This window comes from Sciurus carolinensis, chromosome 6, assembly GCF_902686445.1.
Source record: "Sciurus carolinensis chromosome 6, mSciCar1.2, whole genome shotgun sequence".
Taxonomy (NCBI): Eukaryota; Metazoa; Chordata; class Mammalia; order Rodentia; family Sciuridae; genus Sciurus; species Sciurus carolinensis.
This window is the reverse complement of record NC_062218.1, coordinates 149,076,666-149,099,729: the sequence shown is the minus strand read 5'-3', so window position 1 is coordinate 149,099,729 and position 23,064 is coordinate 149,076,666. Positions and strand designations below refer to the sequence as shown.

Genomic DNA, 23,064 nt, shown 5'->3' with positions numbered 1-23,064 from the left:
TCCTGCCATGTGTCCACTCTCCATTCAAGCTGTGACTGAAGCCCTCTGCATAGTGGATGTAGTGGCCTCTATGTGGTGGGTCTGTGGCATGCTCTGGGGGTGCTAAAGTAAAGGAGAGACAGACGTGCTGTGGAATTACACAGATCATTGTTAGCAAACAACTCTACTGATAATTCCTTTTAGACCTAACAGAAAAAGATCAGGCACAGTGGCACATGCCTATAATTCCACCTATTCCAGAAGCTAGGACAGGAGGATTGCAAGTTCAAGGCCAGCCTCAACAACTTGAGAGACCCTATCTCCAAATAAATAGGTCTGGGGATGTGGCTCAGTGGTAGAGTACCTCCAGTTCAATCCCCATTACTGAGAGAGAGAAAAAAATGACAGGAACTAAAAAGCATCTTTTTTTCGTGTATTAATGTCGAATGACAAACTCGGGCCTTATATGTTAGGAAAATGTCCTAAAAAGATCTCAAGATTACTCAGTCCTGAGTATGAAGCAGAATATTTGTCCACTTGGAAAAAGGGAACTCCGACTGTAAGGAATCCTTAGATTAGTTCCACTCACCCTGCCCTCCAGTCAAATCTGTTTGCTTAGGGCAGCGATGTTGGGGCAGCCGTCCCCGTGGCTGATTCAATATCTAGATCATTTCCTCATCCAGAGCCAGAGGAAAGTAACTGTCAGTCACTCTGTTGTGTGTTATCTTGAAAAGATGCTCACCAACCAGGAAGCAGAGAGGTTATCTAGTGCCGGTAACTGTCATTAGTTTTCAGATAGGATTTTCAGAAATCATGGGGTTGTTTACTTTATATTCCAGGAAGAAAACTTCAGCAGCTAGGGTATGAAGAATATTTGTTTCAGACAAGCTGTTCATGAAAAAGCAATCCTGCAAGTAGTAGTCTTCTGAGTCTCCTGAGTACGAAACAGAATATCTGTGCACTTGGCAAAAAGGGAACACACCATGTCACTGCTGTATTGAGCTCACTTGCCTGTTCTGTAACTCCTACCTGGGGTGGTCCAGGTGAGCTGTCCACGGCTGAGGGTCACTGCACTGCCTGCCATCCGCATCCTGGGTACAGGTTCTTCTTGTAGTCCTCTCACCCAAGGATCGTGGAGAAAGAGACTCAGAGCTTCAGGAAAGCATGATCACTCACTGTTCCCTTCTTCATTCCCAAGCACGCTTAGTTCACAGGAAACATTCTGTGTCAGAGGAGTTTGCTGGCTTTCCTCTCTTCAATCAACCAATTATTTCTTCAATGATATTTCTCAGTATCCATTAAGGGGTGTCACTGTGATCTAAGGTGTTCTTCCCTATAAGAATTTCACCGTAAGACCCTTTTTCTTTGTCATGTAAGGAACCTCTATGACTATATATTTTTTTAAAAAGTAGTGCTTTCAGTGTTCATTATTTAAGAAATCATAGTTTTAGAAAAGCTAGTGGTGGCCTTTAAAAATATATTTGTAATTTGCTAATCTCAACAATTTCTGCTGCAATTTGAAAAGTAGCAGTAGATGTATGTATGAGATGTATTTTACTCGGATAGTATTTTAGTCCATACAGGAAATTTGTGGAGAAGTTAGTCTACCAATTGAAAAACACTGACTTATAGAAACATCTTAGTATTTGACAGTTTAAAATGTAAGATATTACAAGTTACAAGTGAGACCGGTTGGATATTAAGAATTGTTGAGGTTCAATGAAAAAGAGATTGCTAAGATCTGTGGTGAACAGAGATGGATCCTTAAGAAATAAACCCTTGATCTTGAAAATGGAAGTTTAAGAATAAGAGAATTCCAATAGAGAAAACATGGGAATAAAACATTAAAAAGACCCACATCATCTGTTCTCTAGGTAGAGCATTAGATGTACCAAGTGAAGAACATGGCAAACTTTAGAAAGAGACAAACCTGAGTTCTAATGAGACACTTGACCTTGGACAAGTTACTTAGTATAATCAGTGCTCAGTTTTCACTTCAATAAAATGGGACTAATCTGTTTCAAACACTTCATAAGAGTTGGGAAATAAATAAGGGGTTGCATTTTTTTTTTGAAATGCAGTTTTACCAAATAACACCAGAGGAAATTATTTAATATGTCCATGGGACTGAGTAGATGCTGTAATGAATGATTAGGAGTCTTTGTTTGCAAGAAACAAAAGCAATTATGGCTAACTGAAGCAAACTGGAATAATGGCCAGAAGCACACATGTGACTGATAGAATCAAAGACAGTTGAAGATCCAGGCTCAGAAACAAGGACCAGGAAACTCGAGGGAGGTAGAAGGCTATTGGGAGCAGGAATTATTTGATGGTCTCATTCTTTTTCTTTTTCTTCCTCGAATCATTACACTCAACCAAAAGTCTAATGGTGGAGAGTCTAATGGACTGGGCTTCTGCACTTCCAGTCCCCTCAAGATTATGAACCAGGGAGGGAAGTTAACTTCCCAAAAGGAAGTCAAAGTGTATTTATGCAGGAAGAGTGGAATGGGAGGTGGGTAGGCAGCAGACAATGACCCACTAAAAGCAACTTCAAAAGACCATGCATACACTTATTATTTAACCACATTTATTGATCAACTCAATATTCATTTGGGAAAAATAGGGGAAAGCAAGCCCAAAAAGTAAAATGACCTGTTCTAGTTACCTGAATGTGTCAACCTATGGTTTCGTCTGGGCCTCCCCAGGGGTCAGGCAGTGGCAGGCTCTATCTGGGGCACAGGTCAGCAAGGAGCACCTCAACCCCAAGGAGTTATTGTCTCTGGCCTTTGACCAACTTTCCCTGGCCTTCAGAGGTCCCGCCACTGACACACCTAAGCAAGACTGGGAACTGCAGTCATTTTATGACTCCGGGAATTCATTTGGCCTCTAATCTCTTCCTCCTTCCCTCATGGCTTGTATAACATGGGTATTCAGTAAACGTTTGAACTCATGAATGAATGAGTGGGATCTAGGATTTTGAAGGTGTTTATTTGTTGAACCAAATGCATTGCCATAAAAGAAGTGAACTTCTCCCTGCATATCAAAGTTAAGATCATACCTGGGACTTTACTTCATGTGTGGGTCAGTCTTTACAGTAAGGCCTGCTCTGTAGCTCCTCACCCATCATCTTTCAATCTGTGCATTCCTAAAATCATGCCTCCAAAACTAACTTTACTTCAGCAAATCTTCATGCTTTAACTGTTAAAATAAGGTGTCCCAGGAACCACCCCAGAGATCATCAGCAGTCTACTAACTTAGACACACATGTGTTAAACAGAGACACAGACATTGTGGAGCAGAAGCATCCAGAAAAGAGCAATCAATTCTGATGGGGTGGGGTAAAAGGGTCTATAGGGATTAGAATGGGCTTCATAGGGGAACTGGAACAAAATATCAACCTCTTCAATACTAAAATTTAAAATAATCCTTAAGGGAATGTTTTCTAGGCAATTTAGTGCCTTAACTTCTCTGTGTCCCATCACGGGTACCCTACTTTAAAAAGCAAATGTACAGTCAGGGATGGTGGCCCACATCTATAATCCCAGTGCCTTGGGAGGCTGAGACAAGAGAATCACAAGTTCAAAGTCAGCCTCAGTAAAAGCAAGACGCTAAGCAACTCAGTGAGACCCTGTCTCTAAATAAAATACAATATAGGGATGGGGATGTGGCTCAGTGGTGAGTGCTCCTGAGTTCAATCCTGGTACCCATCCCCCACCAAAAAAAGAAAAAGCAAATGTACTTAGAAAAGGCAACATTGCACTGAGTACTACTGTGATTTTTAGATCTTTTCTTTTTATTGGAGAATGAATGCATTTGTTACGTCAGGTACTTCATTCATAGGAAGTGGGAAATCAAACTAGAAATGGAAACGGAGCCAAGAAGGGAACGGAAATGCTAGCCTTCCCTCCATGCACCCAGTGACACTGTGGTTAGGAAAGAAGACATCGTGGTGTCACAATCCTGGGTAATCTCTCTTGCTATTCTGCTGGCCAAATGACACTGGGGAAAGCAGGGTTTCTCCCTAAGCCTCAGTTTCTTTGTCTGTAAAATAGGATAAAAATGGAACCTACCTGACAGAGCTAATCCTAAGAATTAAAGGAGCTAGCATATATAAAATACTTTGTTGTTTTTTGGTACCAAGGACTCAATAAATGCTGCAGCAGTAACAGCAATAGCAGGAAGAGAAGGAAGGAGGACAGAGGAGATGGTGGTGATGAGGGTGACGGTTAGCTTTGGATTTCATTGATGCGAGTTGCAATCCCAGCCTGCTACTCAGCAGCCATGAGATGATTGCTTGACTTCAGGCTCCACAGTACCTTTGTCCAACCTCTTAAAGTTACCGTGAGAACTTAATGACAGGTGTCTGGGACAAAGTGCTCACAATCGGTAAGTCTGCCTTAAAGAAGCACAGACATTCACTCTTCTCTGTAAGGATGCCTTTCCCTGTGCCTTCCTGGCAGTCAGTGACACTCACCAAAGGGCAGTGAATGGCAGATCACGTGTGGCTGTTCCTCCCATCCCTGGGCTGTGTCCCAGCAACTTCCCTGGAGGGACCTACAGCAAATCCTCAAAGGCAAGAGGGCGTGAGTACCCTTGTGCCCTTCTCTACTGTCTGTTGGAGAGGGAAGGAAGGAGCCCAGGGGCAGGTAGCTAGAGAGAACTAAGTCACCTTGATATGGAAAAAGAAAGGAGAGCAGGGAACCAGGAAGGATGCCTCTGGAGGGAGGCGCAGAGTCAACTTCACCTTGGCTGGGGACCCAGAGTGTGATGCAACAGATAGTGTGGACTCGGGCACCGCGGAAGGTTCCCACCGCCACTCATCTGGGAAATGGGTCTGGATGTTGAAACCCAGCGAGGAGCTGAGTGGTTTGGGCCAGAAGAGAGCACATGACTTAATCAGGGGTCTGAAAACAGCTGACAAATTACAGCATGATCTGTCTCAGAACTCGGCAAGTGTTTGTCCCTGAAAAAATCAATACCTGGCAGGAAAGGGGCTGTATTTTTAGAAACTCCTGGATGGGTAATTTATTTCAAGTGAGTAGAGAGCTTATTTGTATTGGCACCCTCACAGATGCAATGGACAGTATATTTACACAAAGGCAGAAAACGCTATCATTTCTTCAAATCAATCTGCCCTTTTGAACAGCTCTACCTTGAAGCTCTAGGGATAAACTCATTCCTAGTGCTATAAGCTCTGCCTAGGAAAGCATTTCCACTCTGACAGCCCTACTGCCTTCTATATGTCCCACATTTCCAAACTTTTCCACATAGATTCTATCTTCTGGGGCATGAGTCAGGCAAGGCAGGTGGTGTTAGCCAAAGAGGAAACTGAGGCTAAAGGGTTGACCACAGAACATGTCAACCAGGAACAGAGTTGGAAACAGGGCTCTTCAGTCCTAGCTGTGTCTTGCCCATTATATTATAAAAGCTTCTACAACTCAAATGCCTTTCACAAGCAGAGTTAAGACTACATTTAAATACTTAGCTACAGGTTTATTCCCTAAGAAGCACGGTGCGTGAAGAACAGAGGTTCTACAGTTGGACTTAAGATTCAAATCCCATTCATGGTATGACCTTAGGCAACCTCCCTTAACTTTCTGAGTCATGCATTTCCAAACTCTAAAGGGGGGGATGATGGAAGTTCTGGTTTCACAGGATAATTATAAGCTTGAAAATAAATAAAATTCATAAAGATCTCATCACAGTTTCAGGTAGAAATAAGAGTCTGGTAAATGCTATCTATTTTGCTTTATTAGCTACTATTTTCACAACATCTTTAAAATAGCAAATGAGTTGAAACAATGTTAACTATTCACTAGTGAAGTTCTTAGAGTCACACCACAGATTTCTGTTCTGGTCTTAATAGACAAAATTTTTAGCATGTAGAAATGTGCAAGATACAGGAGCACTAATTTTTGAAATGCATAAATGTATATATGTGTGTATGAGTATGTGTGAATATATCTTTGAACACCCTAGAAGGATTTTGGTCCTATTTTTGTGCTGCCTAATATATTCGCCACTGGCCACATGTAGCTATTTGACTTGAATTAAAATTAAATTAAATTTGAAAAACACTTCCTGTGTCAAAATGTCAAGCTTCAAGTGCTCAATAGCCACAGGTGCCTGGTGGCTCCATGCTGGACAGCACAGCCTTAGAACGTGTCCATGATGGGAGTAGGTTCTATTGGACAGTACCGGGCTGGGTACTGGAACCCAAACCTGCCTGAGAAACGTGGGCAGCACAGCAGCCTTCCTTTGTCCTGTACCTATCTTTCCATTCCCATCTACTTTCTCCTCCTTAATGAGCACTTAACTCTGCTTCCTACACGTTGCAATTGTCACGGTGTGACAAAGCAGGAATCACCTTATTCTCGATGGTTCTAGCAGTGATTAGCTCTCTGGATGATCCTATTAAGACGAAATCACTCGGACTTAATAACCTCACGATCCTGTCTCTCTCAGGAGCTGCGGTTTCAACCAGAGCACTTCTGCAATACCATCGTGTGTGAGAAACCCAACAACCACCTCAACAAGTTTAAGGGTTATCTGTAAGTATCTAATGCCTCTGCTCTGCTAGCAAATGTCTCCTCTGCAGCTAGAAGTGTTTTCTTGCAGTGATCAAACAGAAAAGCATCTGGATCCTGAGGAAGTTTATTTTTTTAATCATAAAGGAGGACAAGAGAGATGTAAGTTGGATTTTGTTTTTCCTGAGTGGCATTCATTAAATGTCAAGGTGAAATTCACTAGAAGTTTGTTTAGAACCTTAAAAAAATTGCATCACAATGAAGATCTTGCTTTGATTTTGAGGAGGAAAGGATGATTTAATTAAGATGGATTATAAGTAAGAATTGAGACTTTGGCGTTTGACAGACCTGGGCTTGATTTGGAGTTCTCCCATTATAAGCTGTGTGAGCTTGGGCAAATGAATTAACCTCCCTGAACCCTGGTTGACACATCTGTAAAATCAATATATATGCCAAAGGACTTTTCTTTTCCAAGAATTAAGTTATCATTTGCAAGGCCCCTCAGCATACCAACTGGCGAAGAGTAAATGCTCATTTACTTATATGCTGCAATTACAATTATTGTTACTCTTCAACTTGGGTTCAGCCTAAGAATTTTACTGTAATTCTGCTCCCACATCAGACTACTGTTCTTTCTGCAAAATAAGATCAGTGGTAACAAACGTGGTACCCACCCTTCTACAATGCTCTGACTGTTCTTAGAGAGCCTCACGACACCTAATCTTCCCAGCAAACCAAGGAAGCCAGTGTCATTCATGATCCCCATTTTTCAGACAGGAAATCTGATGAACTAAGACTTCCAGATGCACCCAAGGTTCAAGCAGGTCCAAGACAAAGCCAGGACTTTAATGTGGGTCTTCTGACTCCAACCCTGATGGGCACTGCCCTGTCATGCCAACCTCTTACCAACAGACCTGGAACGAGGCTTGAGAAGTCCGCTTGCAATGCAGGCTCTATGCTTGCCTCCATCTGTTTTTCCTCGGGCTGTCTGAGATGTCAAGAAGAGGAATATGAGAAGTGAAATATTCACAGTACAGGGGAAACAGCAGCTTTTAAGGCAAATTGCTTTCTAATTACACAGGAAGGGCTGGTGGGGACACAGGGAAAGGTATGAGCTTGGAACCAGGAGGACTTCAGTGCAGGCATCTGGCAGGGTAGAGCTTGTCACCTGCCCTGGCAAGGAATGTGCCAGAGATTTGTGGATCTGATTCATCCCAAGTCACCTGCACTCTGAGTTATTTTCATTCCCATGGAGAACAGCCTCAAGGAAGGGCTTCTATCTCCTTCAAATCCTTCTGTCCAGTTGGTCTTCTCAGCTTTCAACCTGGGCTCTGGCCCATCTTATTCAGAGAGATCTCAGGACAGAGTTGCCCCAGCTCCACTCAACCCCCAGAACCTCCTCTCCAGGGTTGCTGCTCCAAAACCCCTCCACCTGCCTGGGTTTCATGAATGAGCCTGGAAACCCAACGGGTCAGTCCCATGGCCAACCCGTGGGCAATGGAGGACCCCAGATGTGGTTCTGCATCCTGGCCACGCTAGGCAAGGAGAGCGCCCTCAGGCCTGGCTCCCACAGACGTTTGCACCTTCTTCTGAGCAAACCCACTGGTCTGAGGCCTCTGGGTTTCCCCAGAAGCTTCTGTGGGTCTCCTTCCACGTTCCCTGTGACTGCACAGGTCAGCTAGAAAATGAACAACTTTGATTGATCTAGAAGATGATGAGGAGCATGGAATTTGAAAATGCAATTTTTAAACAAAAGAATCATAGCAGTGGTTCTCAGTTGGGGGCAGTTTCCTCTTCCCCCAGCCAGGGGACACTCTGGAAGATCTAGAGACATTTTTAGTTGTCACAACTGGGGTGATATGTCGCTGGCATCTCGTGAGTTGGGGTCAGGGATGCTGCCCAACCTCTAAAGTTCACAAGACAGTTCCCACCACAATGAACCACTCCGCTCAAAATGTTAATGGTGCCAGTACTGAGAAATGCTTCCGAGTCCTTTAAATAGGGGGTCCTTGTAAACAAAGAGCACTCAATAAAGCCGCAGTCATGAGCTAGCTAATCCTTTCCTACTGTCCTCTGAAAAAAAAAGAACATTATTACTAGAAGCGGATGTGATGATATTTCCTCAGAGCATCATAAAAATGTTCTTTAAACCACAAGTTACTGACGGACACATTTAAGATTCATTAGCCCAAGATTCAAGCCACAACCAGTCTCTTCCTTGATAACAGAGAAGGAGCAATGGAGGATCCTAAAAGTCATTCTCAGACACCCTTTGTGATTTTTTTAGCATATTCATCAAAATCTATACTTTTTCCAACCAGATTTGTAATTGCTTTATTTTTAAAATTTATTTGAAAAGGAAAATGTGTATGATTAGACCTTTGAAAAACCAATATCACTTGCCATGCATAGAAGGCCATAGTAAAAATGCATATGGTAACATCAAAAACATTATTGTGATAGTTAATGAAAGACTATTGGCCATGAGCCTTCTCTGTGTTAAAAAAAAAAAATAGGATGGACAAGTGGTAGACCAGGGTTAATACTCCAACATGAAATGAGGACATCCTGCTTGACAGATTCACAGAATTGAAAGTAGAAACAATGACCTGATTCAGCATCAGATAAGGAGGAGGCACTTTGAGAACCCCAGAGTAGTGAAAATCACACTAGGATCGGTGTCTCAACCTGCATTCCCAAATCTTCAGATGTTCTCATGCACTAGGTGTGTGGCCTTGGAGAAACTCTCAGCCTGTCTGAGCTTCAGTTTTTTCATGAGCAAAGATAATTACCCTGTGAGCTTTCCAGAGCTATAAAGAGTCAAATAAAATCATGTAAGCGAATGTAGGTTATAAACACAGTGAGGAGTTTTTAGCATTAAAAGGCAAGTTGGGCAGCAATTGAGTACTTAGGGGCCAGACCTCCTGAGTGTGGCTCCCTCTCTGCCACTTACTAGCTCCACAAACTTGCCTCAGTTTTCCTGTCTATGAAATGGGTATGATAATATGTCCTCGCCTGTTATGAGGCTTAGTTAACACACAAAAAAGACTCACAAGCAGATGTAGAAAAATGAAATAATGAAGAACTATAAGGAGAGGCAGCATTAAGAATTTGAACTATTATTTTTCCCTTCTCCTCAATGCTTCTGTAGCATTATATTTAAAGTTGGTGAAAATCTCCAAGGAAAGGAATTGTGCTAGACTAAGGGCCAGAACCCAGGAAATAGGGTCATCAGTCCAACTCAGGAGTTCCTAGTGTGAGTTGGAAAATGCAATGCTCCCTTAGACTGCAGAAGGAAGAGATTTTATCCTCACTAAGAAGTTGCCCCCCATGAATTGGGCAAACAGAGATTATCCACTGCCTGTTAGTTCTGCTTATTTTATGGGAGACCAAGTGAGGGAAGGATAAGCTGGGAGAGAGGCCAAAGGCTGCTCAGAATAAGAGGAGGCCGGGGCTACTCTTCCTTTCCTGACCTGACCACCTTCCTGTCTCCTGGTAAAAGCGGGACCTACATCGTGTCCATGATGCACGTGGACGTCCAGCATGGCGGTTCTGGTCCCCGGCAGCAGCAAGCCCGAGCGTGTGAACGCTGCGTACGGGGCACCACAGCAGGCCTCGTAGGGGAGCGGAGGAGGGTTTCCTCAGCATGGACAACTCCATTCTGATGGTCCAGCCCCACCCAGGCCCCGGACAATGCTGGGTGCACTTGAATCCACAGGAGATTGGATCCCAGTTACTACCACGCTCTGAAAATGAGGGAGGAGAAGGGTTACGTTACCAGCTTTCTTCTGCAATACTAACCAGTGACCATGTGGAGAGGCCACCAAACCACCCCTGTCTCTCCTTCATCACCCCAGGGAGCATCCTGACCAGACCAGGACTGGTTTTGGCAGCGAGAGTCTTCTGCTTCGAGGCTGCACTGTCAGGAACACGGAGGTGGCCGTTGGCATTGTCGTTTATGCAGGTCATTGCCCTTGGGTCTTTCTCTCGTACAACTTTTTCTTTATTCTCCCTCCTCCATCCTTTCCCTCCAAATCCATGTTCACTCAGTAAGAATTCACAGCAGTGCAAAGAGCAGAGTCACATGATTTCCCATCTCTCGAGTAAGCAGACTGGATCACACCAGCTCAGTCAGTCTGCAGGAGACATAATGAGATTCCAAACTGCTGTCACTCATCTAAAGCCGACAGAGAGCGTCACTCACCCAGTGGGTTGGTGACCCTAACGGAAGGGAGGGTGGAGAGTAGCTGTCGTCTTGGGCCTGTAGAATAACTTCAACTTTTATGCCTAAATTTCCTCATTTGTACAGTGCGAAGAATACTTGTATCTGCTCTGGAGAATTTACGAGGATCAGATAATGCAACACGTGAAAGGCACCCAGCAGTCTCTCTAGTACAGTGTGGGCTTTAATTATGGGTTTTGTAGTTATGTTTTTACTGTTATCTTTATTCATTTTATGGCTTCAGATATAAGAACCTATTAGTTCGTTTTCACTACTGTAATGAAATACCTGATGCATGCTAACTTTATAATGAAAAGAGGTTTAATTTAATTCACAGTTTGGGAGGTTCAAAGGCATGGCTCTGGCATTGACTCAGCTCTAGGGATGACTCTCTAACATTTTGGAGAATAGTGACATCCAAACCATAGCAGGGAACTCTCTCCTTCCCACTTTGATTCTGCTTCCCAATGACAAAGGGGAAACAGCAGCACTTTTCCCAAAGTAATTGAAAGTTCCAAAGGGCAGTCTTGTGAGTCCCCATTGCCTAACAACTGGTGTATGATAGGTGCTCAGTAAATTTCTATCGTTACATGTACAACTAAAGACATCTCCCTCTGTAGAGGAAAGAGTCAGGAGAGTCTGTAATTCACGGAAAGTGTCCTCCACTCCCTGGGATACCTTGGAGTGTTTTGCTTTTTGGTTTGGTTCATTTTGGTCTGAGTAGAATTCCATGTTGATAGACATGAAAGCTAGACATAAATATCCATCTCCTCTAAGATTCACTTCTTAGGATTGTCAAAGAAAAATAGGTCGTTTTAAAAATAATGTCACTAGTTAGCTTTTCCTAATTTAGGGAAGAGGAGTGTATTTTGCAGTTCAGATGCCTTCTTTTAAGCTCTTTAGCAATGAAGTTCAGCATCATCTGGTAGACCTCCTACTCCCGAACTCTCCAGTAATCTCTGCCTGAGAAACAGAAAGACAAAGACCACACAGGTTTAGAGCTGTGGTTCTCCGCCCGAGTATAAAAAAGAACCCCTTAATGTGTGATAGGAGTGATATGTAACCTTTGAAAGGGAATTAAACTAGATAGCCAGGTAGCCTGGAGATAAAATTCACTGTGTCCTGCATGTTCCTGTGAGAGCTGGTTAAATTTTCTATTAAATGGGAACTAATAGTTCCTACCTTGGAGGGGTATAAGGATCAAAGGAAGTTATCTGTGAAAAGGCCCAAACAGTACCTAGAATGAATTAGACCAAAAAAAAAAAATGTGAGCAAAAATATCACTCATTGTTTTGAATATCATTATCTAGAGCAGGGCTGTCAACCTGGGTGCAACTGACGTTTAGTCCGTTGTCACCAGTTTTTGCAGTGAGGGGCTCTCTTGTAAAGTGCTGAGCAACACCCAGCACAGTCATTAGACCCACCCCAGGCCCAAGTCAAAAATTTCTCATACATTGCCAAAGGTCTCCTGGGGAATAAAGTCAACACTGATTGAAAATAACTGGTCCAGAGTTATCTTCTCTCTCGGGAAATTGTCAACAGACACACAGGAGGTCATCAGAGTCAAAAACTCAGGCTAAGTTGAGCTTTCCAGAAGGAAAAGACCCAATATGGAGGAGCGTGCTCATCACTGCAGACATGGTTTAACCCACAGTAGTGGGCTAGGAACAAGTTTAGGTACTCGATCTATGTTCATTCATTCGCCCACCACAAATGCACACGACCGTTATCTCCTATTTCACCAATAAGGAATTGAGGAACAAATGAATTCATTGGCCTGAAGTCACATGTCTTCTGAGATTAACTCCCTGTAACCCAAGGTCAAATATCTGCAGAGCTGAGCTCTGACTCTAGAGCCCTGATCTCAATACCACATTGCCTCCCTTTGTACCCAACTCTAGCCAAAACAACAGAGGGGGTCTCAGCAGGTAAGGAGCAGGTGGGCAAAGAGGATGGTCCCGGGACCCCCTGCATGTGTTGAGCCTGAGGCAGGTGAAGGTGCACCCCTAGCTGGCCATTGCTCATCATCTGCCAGAATCCTCCCAAGTATAGCCTCTTGAATCTAATTTAATAAACCTGGAGTTTGTTCACTCCTACTCTTCTGTTGCCACTTCAAATCCACAAGGCAACCAGCTAAACAGCATTGAAGTCATTTGCTTCTGGAACTGATGTTTTGGTTTTCTTTAATTTTTCACAGAAAATATGTGCCTGCCATTTTTAAATTTGACCACTGAGAGTGCAGCTTGGCAACTAAAATTCAGCCACCCCAGAGGAGACGCTCTGGCCCAGACAGTGTCTTGGGTTAACTCTTAGCTCTCTGCTGCTTGATCTTAGGCACCACGGTTGGTGGTAAGGGACACAGACTGGAACTCAGAATCATGGTGAAATTGATGTCAATTTGTTCTCTTACTTTGGGCAGGTTCATTCCACTCTCTAGTTGTCAGTTTGCTCATTTGGGAAAGGGAATGACTGGAAGATATGGAGAGTCTTCAAATTTTGTCATCCTTTGTTTGAATAAAATTTTATGCAGATTTCCAATATAGGTGAGGCCACTCAGGGTCAGTGCTGGGGTGATGACCTTTGGACTCTGCTCCTCTCACACAGGAAACACCAACACTTTAAGCACAACCCAAAAGGGAAAAATAGGAATTACTGGCCCCAAGGACTGTCCTACCACAGGGTCTTTGCACAGTACAGAGTCTCACAGCCTAGAACATTTTTTCCTTTCTCCCTTAAATATCGCCTCTTTGGAGAAGCTTTTGCTGAGCATGCTGTCTAATGGCATCCCTTATCTGCCTCAGCCCTTTGCTTACTGTTTTTATTTATTTCATGGTACTTGTTAATAACTGGGATCTCTTATTCGTGTCCTTGTCTAGCTTCAGCAGAATGTGAACACTCAGTCTTACCATAAGGGCTGGAACCCTGCCTCTGGGCAGCCCTTCCTAAAGACAGTCTACTTTAATCTGCCCGAAACTTACAAGTCTCTGACAACTACAAAATAAGGGGTCCGCAGAGAGCTGAGCATGGCAGCTCTGTCAGGGCCCAACACAGTGCCTGACAGGTAGGGGATACCTGCCGGCACATTTGTGAGGCTCCTGTCCCCATCCTCAGTGACCTCCCGGAGGCTACAGCCTCCGCCAGCAAACAAAACCTTTCATCCCAAACTCTTAGGAGGAGAGCCAGGCGCATAATCCAGGGCAGAGGCAGCCAGGGGCCAAGGGACTGATTTTCCCATTCTCTCTCAAAGGCCACGACACGAAAGCCATGCTGAACAACAGCGGCCCCCGGTACAAGCGCAGCAAGATTGAGCGGCGCATGAACACGGACATCTTCTTCTGCATCGGGCTCCTCTTCCTCATGTGTCTCATTGGAGCTGTAGGTATGGAGTGTCCTGGGGGAAAAAAAACACAGTCTTCTGTTTCTATGAGCAAGTTGCTTCAGTTCTCTGAGCCTTCGTTTCCTCATCTATAACATAGGGCTAAGAAAAAAACCAACACCTATCCTGTCTACTTGAATGGATGCCAAAGAAATGAAAATGAATGCAGAAGTCTCCTAAAAATAATAGGTGCTCATCAATATTGGGGATATCCTGTGTCATGTCTTAGTTCATGAAATACTTATGGAACCTGGGCACTCTCTGGACATGAGAGGCTCACCAGCTGCTCCAGCCTCAGGACCGGGCCTCCCGGGCTGGCATCCAGCAGGAAGGACCACTGGTTCAACCTGGCCCACGCGGGGAGGGCGGCACACGGGCACTGCCTTCCTTTCCTATGGCTGCTGTGAAAAATCAGCAGACCAGATGCATCAGGACAGCACAAACCTGTTCTACCATTCCAGAGGTTGGAAGTCCAGAATCGGTTTTGCTGGGTCAGGATCAGCAGGGCTGGTTCCTTCTAGAGGCTGAGGGAAGAATTCATTCCTTGTCTCTTTCCACTTCTAGTGGCTACCTGTATTCCTTGGTTGATGGTCATTTCCTCCATCTTCAAAGTCCATCTGTCCAATCTCTTCAGTCCCCCTCCATCAGTAGCAGTATCTCCCTCCTTTGTAAGGACACTTGTAATTACATCCCTGAACCCACCTGGATGACCTAGCATATTCTCTCAAATCCCATGACTTAAACCACATCTGCAAAGTTTTTCCATATAAGACAGTGTATTCACAGGGCCGGGGACCAGGCTGTATAATATGGAGGGAGGCGGGCGCTACTCAGCCTACAGCAGGTGGGACGGAACGCTAATGGGAGTTGCCTCACCTGAGCTAATGGGAGCTGCCTGAGTCGATTCCCAAATGCAGTAGGCACTCACTGGAGGATGGCAGAGGCAGGTTCAGGGGTAGGCTGGCGTGGTCCGTCTCTGGAAGGAGTGGGGGCTACCCTAGCTTCATGGAGAGCACCAGTGAAGGACAAGGAGAGTGAGAATCACCGCGGGCAGGAAAGCAGTTGGCTCTTTGGTGTGGTAAGAGCAAGGCCAAGATGGAGACTGAATCCGAACCACAGAATGGCCAAGTTCAGGAAGTATAGGTGGGAGTGACCTGGGGTCATTTAAGCGAATCCTCAGTGAAGCTTTTACCCCTTCTCCCCCTGTGCTTAAATCTATTAATGATACTTGGGACGCTAAGGAGACCCCAAAAAAACCAGGGATGATCATGATCCTGAGGAAGAACTTGAGGGCTGAGTGGAGACCCCACTGCTGACCCCCACCCCCAATGAAAGCAGTGGTGTTTGCTCTCTTGCCTTAGAAATTATAACCACTGACGTCGTTAAACATTTTGTGTCTGAAAGGTGAAGAACGTCCCTGCGTTCAGATCTGCTGAGCCACCTCAGTGAGACAAGAGGGTTTCGTCTTGGGGGTGGCCTGGAGTTTTCTGTAAATTTACTTCCCAAGTATGTCTGCTAACCCTCCACGCAAGGGCAGCTCATGGCTGCAAGGAGGGCACCGGGCACAGGCACCTGTCTACGTGGCCACTTCGCAGAGTCCTGTGAAAGGACATTTGAGATCATCTCACTGTATCTCCAGAGAAAGGAAATTAATGATTCAGAGGCCATACAGCAAGATAAGGCGCAGGCAACCAGATCAGCGTGGCAGATTGCCAGGATAATAAATGGAGAAAGATAAAGGGGGCGGGGCGGGATTCTGAGAATAACAGCTCACATACCGCAGGACAACACTGGTGCCCGCTGAAGCTCAGCCCTGCAGGAGCTGAGAGTCCCCGGGAGAAGGAGCCTCCTCGGAGGGTTCCTGCCCACAGACCTGCTTGGGCTTTCTAAGGGAGCTGTTTCTTCTTTCTTTGCTCAGGCTGCCCTTCTGGACTCCCCCACCCCCACACACACTCCTGCCCAGGACCCATCAAGTCCTCCTCCTCCTCCTGGCACTGTTTTCTGGCTTCTCCTGTGTTCTCCTCTTGCTCCTCCAGGGCTCCCTACTGTATGCCACTTCGTCTGCTCCGTAGCATCACCCTCAACCAGCACCATGTCCAGAAGTCTCCTTCCTTCTGCCGCATAGGGTGGCATCTGGTCCATCCTCCTGGGCAATGGAGCATCTTTGGGTGGAGCAGCATTCCCCAAAATTCCCTGCAGGTCTTACCCTGGAGCTGAGAGCTTTATACACATTGGTGGTAATGGCCTTATAGTTAGGCAGTGTCTCTGAGTATCACTGATTACTCCGATGTTCAGAACGCTGTAGCAGGAGGGTAGAAGCACTTCACCTTGCTAGGCCTCGGACATGGGTGTTGACTCCCCTTTGCAGATGAGGAAGCAGTTCAGCTGCTCCGGGCTCCCGTGGCATTCCAGATGCTGGAATGCTGGGTGCGATGTGTCCCTTTACATCAGGTTCTTGGTAGGGAGCTCCTCAAGAACCAAGTTGAATTGATAAGCATCGGCTAAAGGAGGGGTGAATGGGCAAACAGAAAGATGGGTAAATGGATGGATGGGTAGATGAGGAAAAGGGAGACTTTCCCCCACAACCAAAAGGAACAAGTGTCCTTCCCCCTGTGTCCAACCCTGCTCTAACAAGACTTCATAGCAACGCAAGTGACCCCACTGATGCCCTCTGGTAAAACAGACTCAACGGGCATCATGCCATCAGAGGAAGATCACGTTAGAAGAGCCACGGACACATGTACCTGTAGTGTGGATGAGGCTGGGCTTCTCCCAAGCCCACCCATTTCCAGGACTAGGTCAAGAGCTGATAGAATGGACCGACTTTGAGACTAAATGCAGACTCCGTCTCATCTCTAGCTTTGCTTCTTCTCAGGTCACGGCCTCTGGAATCGGAACTTTAAGGATCACCCTCCCTTCGATGTGCCAGACGCCGATGGCCACTTCCTTCCCCTTGCTCTTGGGGGCTTCTACATGTTCCTCACAATGATCATCCTGCTCCAGGTAGGGAGCAACTACAACTTTGCAAAATAAAGAGAGGTCAGTGCTGGCCCCAAGAGAGAAGTAACTGGATGGAGGTGAGGAGGTGGCGATCACTTTCTTGTGAGGCTTTGAAAGTATTGGCTTTGGAGGTCATTTCAGAGCAACCCTGGCTTGTGCAGGGGACGTGGTCCCTCAGATAACAGCAGTAGGAAAATCTTTATCAGGCTTTCCAGTTAAGAGTAGGATTGCAACAGCGACCCACATGTGCCTGTCTCTTTGGCGGATACAGACAAAACACGAATGACCTAGGAAGTAAAAGTTGCCCAGAGAGACTCAGAACTCCCCCGCCCCCAGCATGGAGAGAGAAGGAAAACAGGAGTTGGTGTTTTAGCATCTAATAGATGGAGAAGGCAAAGGGCAAAATGGGAAAAAGAAAACAGAGAACCAACTAAATATAAGGCATTGAGAGATAAGGAGATGAATTTTAAAAAGTCTTCATGCTCCATAAGAAAATCTGGTTAATGAAAAGATGAGAGAAGTTGTAGTTGTCCTTGGTGAAGTTCAGCAGGCTAGATTTCTTGTGCTATTTGAGGGTGATTCGTGGCCCTCTTATTGATGAACCACTTTAGGGGGGATATTGGGGATTGAACCCAGGGGCACTCAAGCACTGAGCCGTACCCCCAGCCCTATTTTGTATTATTTAAAGGCAGGGTCTCACTGAGTTCCTTAGCACCTCGATTTTGCTGAGGCTGGCTTTGAACTCGCAATCCTCCTGCCTCAGTCTCCCAAACAACTGGGATTACAGGTGTGCACCACCACACCCGGCTGATGAACCACTTTTAATCCTTTGCTTGTCTAGGAGAGTAATTCTTTTCAAAGGTGAACAGAGCACACCTGTCCTCTGCAGAGTCTGCCAGTAATTTCATATCTGCTCAAGGTGAAATCCAAAGTCCTTGGACATGGCCAACAGGGCTGAATGTTCTGGACTCCGACTCCCTCCCCATCCCTGGCTCCTGCCTCTCTCTTCTCTGCACGTCAGAGGCCAGCTTATTATTACCCATCAAACACCCAACCCAGCTCCCCCACCCAGACCTCTCACTGATCACCTTACAACTTCACACCCTCATCTCTTCAAAGGTCACGGTCTGTAAGAGTCCCTCCCACCCATCACTCCCTACCATCTGTTCTCTTCTATTCTCCGTCATAAGACTTACCGCCACTCAACATGTACTTATTGGTTTGTTTCCTATTCTTTAAGGAATTTTTTTTCAGATGACTCCCAGTTCTAAAACTTAGAGCAGCATCCAACACAGAGCAAGCACTGGATGAATATTAGGTATTGAACTAGTAGACAGTCATTGACAGTGACTCTAAGTACCTATAAACATGGATGGTGGCCCTACATGATCTAGAGATCTAAGATGGCTCGGGGAATACTGGACAGAGGCACTAAGACTTCCTCACTTGCTTCCAACTCAGTCACTAAAAACTATTTGGTGAAGGCCAACCTTGTCCCAGCCACCCCAGGTTGAAGAACAGACACCTTCTTCACAGATTCCCCTAAGAATTCTAGGGGACGCATGAAGTCACTGACCTTCAATTTCCCAGTCAAACAGCATCCTGTGGGCTGACCTCAGCTTCCTGTCAAATGCCTTTGCTACACACGAGTGTGGGTCTGGAGGTAGGGAACCCTCCTGGTTTCTGACACAGTGGGCCTCCATCTCGCCTCAGGTGCTGATTCCGATCTCACTGTACGTGTCCATTGAGCTGGTGAAGCTGGGGCAAGTATTCTTCCTGCACAATGACCTTGACCTATACGATGAGGAGACCGATTTGTCCATTCAGTGTCGCGCCCTCAACATCACCGAGGACCTGGGCCAGATCCAGTACATCTTCTCCGACAAGACGGGGACACTGACAGAGAACAAGATGGTGTTCCGGCGTTGCTCCATCATGGGCAGCGAGTATTGTCACCAAGAAAATGGTATGAGGGCGCCCCAGGGTCTCCATCCCCCTCTCCAACAGGAAACACCTTGCTCTCCTAGGTGAAGAGGACTAAAAGGACAAGAGCTGGCTGTCCGTGGAGGCTGTGTGGCCTTTGGGCAAGTTGCATCCTGTATCCTGTGGCCTTCCCTAGCACACTTCAGGACTCTTCTTATTTCCTGTAAACTTTCATTTATTCACAAAGGCTAAATATGATCCCACGTGTAGTAACCCTCCAGCTGATCTCTGTCTGGTGACGTTTGTTACAAAGCATGTTTATATCAGGAATGGACTGGGGACATGTCCCAATGGTTTTCCAGTCACACAGGAAAGCTTTGGGAATTTCTCAGGTCACTTTATGTGACAGGTCAGAACAGGTCTAGATCTAGGCACATGGTCATATTTGACCTACCTAGAAAATTCCTTACATACTAATCTATTTTGAAAAAAAATCTCTTAGACTTTGAGGCAATTTTTGGTTTAGGAGAGAAGGCTATAGGTACCAAGAGTATTATCTCATAAGGGCTGAAAGTAGCCCATAAAACACTCTCGGTCATTCTCACACCCAGCCACGCACACACTTTCTAAGAAAAGAAACTCTCAGGAGAGCAGCCTTCGTTCTTTTGGTTGGGAGGTGTGCAGAAAGAAAGGAGATACTATAGGCAGTCATATCCCCTTTTGATGGTCAGAGTTTACCATCTACATGGGAACTTCTGATCTCTTTTATACTACTATCCAGTATTTACGGTATGCTAATTACTTTCACACATCATGTCATTAAATCCTCTAAAAATCCTATGAGTTAGGGACTTTTTAAAAACCACTGAGGAAGTAGAAACACAGGTTAAGTCAAAGCTCAAAGTCACATGACTAGAAGGTAATAGAGACAAGATTTGAATCTGTGGGACTTAATTATACCCCTCTTTCACCAGTATCAGCAGCCCAGTTACCAATTTTCCACACCAGCCTAGACCCTTCCTGTGCTGCAACCCTTACCTGTAAAGTCTAGCATCTCCCCAGATGTGGCCCAGCCAAGGTACAACAAGACTCCTTTCTTGCAGCCAAGCGACTGGAAACCCCAAAGGAACTGGACTCAGATAGTGAAGAGTGGACCCAATACCAATGCCTGTCCTTCCCAGCCAGATGGACCCAGGGTCCTGCCACGATGAGACGCCAAGGAGGTGCCCAGCCTCTGAGGAGATGCCATAGTGCCCGTGTGCCCATCCAGGGCCACTCCCGACAACGGTCTGTTGGTCGCTGTGAAAGCTCACAGCCTCCTGTGGCCTTCAGCAGCTCCCTGGTAAGTCCCTGTCTTTCCTCTTTGAATTACAAGTGTCCCATGGTAGGAGGAGATGCATGAAAGAGAAGTGACTGTATAAACTCTAAAGAGTCCTAAAAATGGTGGCCCTGGTCTTGAATGCAGTCCACCCAACTGTCTTGTCAGCATATACAATTCTTGTTCATTTCAGATGTTTAATATTTAGAAATCAGGAGAATTCATCTAAACATGGAGATTCTCTCTTCAAAATGCAATTGGAAGAATTCTCCACAGCAGGCCAGCATTTGCTCATGGTGATCACTGGCTCGATTGTGGGCACACAATCTTCAGTTCATTACAACCCCTCGCTGTTCTGCTTATCCCCATCACCAAGCTGAGAGCCAGCAGCTTTCTTCTTGTGCATCTTTTTCAAATTACACAATTAAGGGAAAAAAGAAATATGTGTGGTTCCCATGTTTCCATAAAGTAGAAAAAACAAGAGACAAAACTGGAAGGTTTTGTGCATCTGAAGAAAAAAATGAGAGCGTATGTTTTTTGGTAGAATATGTTTGAACACTTACAGAACAAAGAATGTCTATGTCAAAATTGTCCACTTTACTCCCTTAGGTCACCTCTGGCCCCTGTGGGCATTCAAGTTTGTGACTTTGGTCTGGGGCTTTTTGCCTGTGGTCCCTTCACCTCTGATCCATTAGAAGAGCCATCAGTCAACCACCAGGTAGCGAACAGAGACATGGCTTCCTTCCCCACAAGTACACAGCATCTCTAGAAGTCAGGGCCAGAACCAGGACCTTCTGACTCCTGTCCTATTTCTCTTCGTATCTCCTCTTTCTCCGGGGAACATGAAAACATGTCTTCTGGAATCTTCTGCAGAAGCCCAGCTATCTTTAAGAAGACACAGACTAACAGATGGACCCTAGAGTGCTCTTATCCCATTATTAGAAAATTAGATTTTATATGCTTTTGGCCAATGTCCTTCCAGTCTCATTTTTCCCATGATACACACACACACACACACGCACGTATGCATATATATATATATATAAAACATTTTTGGCAAACATATACATACCAATTGGAAATGCCATTTTTTTGCCTAACGTATAAAAAGCAATTTCCCTATTGCTATCTAGTTTTCATAACCCGGGACTCTGTTTCCTAACTGTGACAAAGAAATACATAAGTCTGTATTCAGGGTCACTCCTCTAACTTTGGGTGAGTAAAGTTGAGTTAATGCTCTTGCATTATTGTCATGGACTGAAGAGCAATTTTGAAAGGTTGACAAGAACAGTGTGTTAAAACACATGGTCCTCTAAGCATGCAGGAGAAGCAAAGTAAGCAGAGAAGCCCTTGGGAAGGCTTGGGGTTCTGCTCGCTTCCTTTTTGATCTTCCCAAATGATGTGGCAACAGGACACATGCATCATCCAATTGTTCTCTTCTTGAATTCTGCCACCTCCGAATGGAATGCTCTTCCCCAACAATTCACCTAAATGGTTTTTTAAATGAACTTAGTGGATTCTCATTCGACATAGATTGTATGTGTCTTTGGGCACCTTCCTGGTATAGATACCCCAGGCATCTCATGCACCTGAGAATGAATGTCTCCTTCCCCCGAGGAACTCAGGAGAAAAAGGAAGTTTTTGTTTTTGTTTTATTCTTGGTGTGGGTGTACACACCAATTCACTTCTCCTTGTTCAGCCCACAAATCACAGCAGCCCAAACCAGGCAGAATGAATCTGATGCAGAGTCCATAGCTGATGGCCAACCGGAGGGACATACTGACCCACACACCACCTTTCCAGATCATGAAAGTCGCCATTCTACCTTGGCTAGCACATTTCAAGGTCAAGTCCTAAGTTCATTCAGGAGCAATGAGGAAGTTGTTGCATGAACTAAGGTGCAACTTGTTGCATGAGCAGGTGAGATGGTGACACGTTCTCTTTATGACCAGCTGAGAATACTGTTGCTAGTCAGGTTGCTTGGCTGTAGTCTGGAGCTGACAGTAGACTCACACCATGGGTAGCTGTCTGGGAGGGTCCAGACTAACCATCAGAAAAGGCAGGTTCTGCTTTTAGCTCTACTTCTGGTTTGTTGTATCACCTTAAACAACCTCTTAAACCTATTTATATCCCCTTTTTGTCACCTGAATATATTTACAACTCTTACCAGGCTTTTCTAAGAATCCATGTAATGTCCATGCTAACTTGCGGGATCCCTTCTAGTGAAGAATCAGGCACATTTGGAGTCCAACACCCCAGGTTTCCATCTCAGCTCCACCATGAGTTAGCTCTCTATCTCTGTCAACTTGCTAAACTGGAAGCTTCAATCTTCTCATCATTAAAATACAGGCACTTGTTCTGGTTCATGAGTTTATTTTGAGGATTATTTTTCCCCAACTACAGGGAATCGAGCCCAGGAGCACTTTACCACTGAGCTACATTCTCAGTCCATTTTTTAAATTTTGAGACAGGGTCCTGCTATGTTGCTTAGGGCCTCACTAGGTTACTGAGGTTGGCCTTGAACTTGCAATCCTCCCATTTCAGCCTCCTGAGTCCCTGAGATGACAGGCCTGTGCCACAACACCCAGGGAGATCCTATGTTTTAGACAGAATGATAACCAATAGATGTTTTGTTTTTTGGATAGTTTGTTGTTGTTGTTGTTGTTTTCATCTTCTAGTCGACATTTTAAATGGTCTTTCCACAGGGAAGCCGTCTGCC

The 23,064-nt window shown here is 45.1% G+C and overlaps 1 protein-coding gene across 7 annotated transcripts in view; it reads left to right on the top strand.

Moving 5' to 3' along the window:
* The window catches only part of Atp10b (ATPase phospholipid transporting 10B (putative)), a 333,470-nt gene that overhangs the window by 260,168 nt on the left and 50,238 nt on the right, over nt 1–23,064 (top strand). For 4 of the 7 annotated variants that reach the window (XM_047556625.1, XM_047556626.1, XM_047556624.1 and 1 more), the window contains 6 exons: nt 6,445–6,530; nt 10,364–10,470; nt 13,976–14,107; nt 16,980–17,107; nt 18,818–19,070; nt 20,131–20,369. In XM_047556625.1, the coding sequence (XP_047412581.1) occupies nt 6,445–6,530; nt 10,364–10,470; nt 13,976–14,107; nt 16,980–17,107; nt 18,818–19,070; nt 20,131–20,369 (945 nt within the window). The remainder of the gene's footprint in view (nt 1–6,444; nt 6,531–10,363; nt 10,471–13,975; nt 14,108–16,979; nt 17,108–18,817; nt 19,071–20,130; nt 20,370–23,064) is intronic. The other 3 variants (XM_047556629.1, XM_047556630.1, XM_047556628.1) reach the window with 1 other exon arrangement.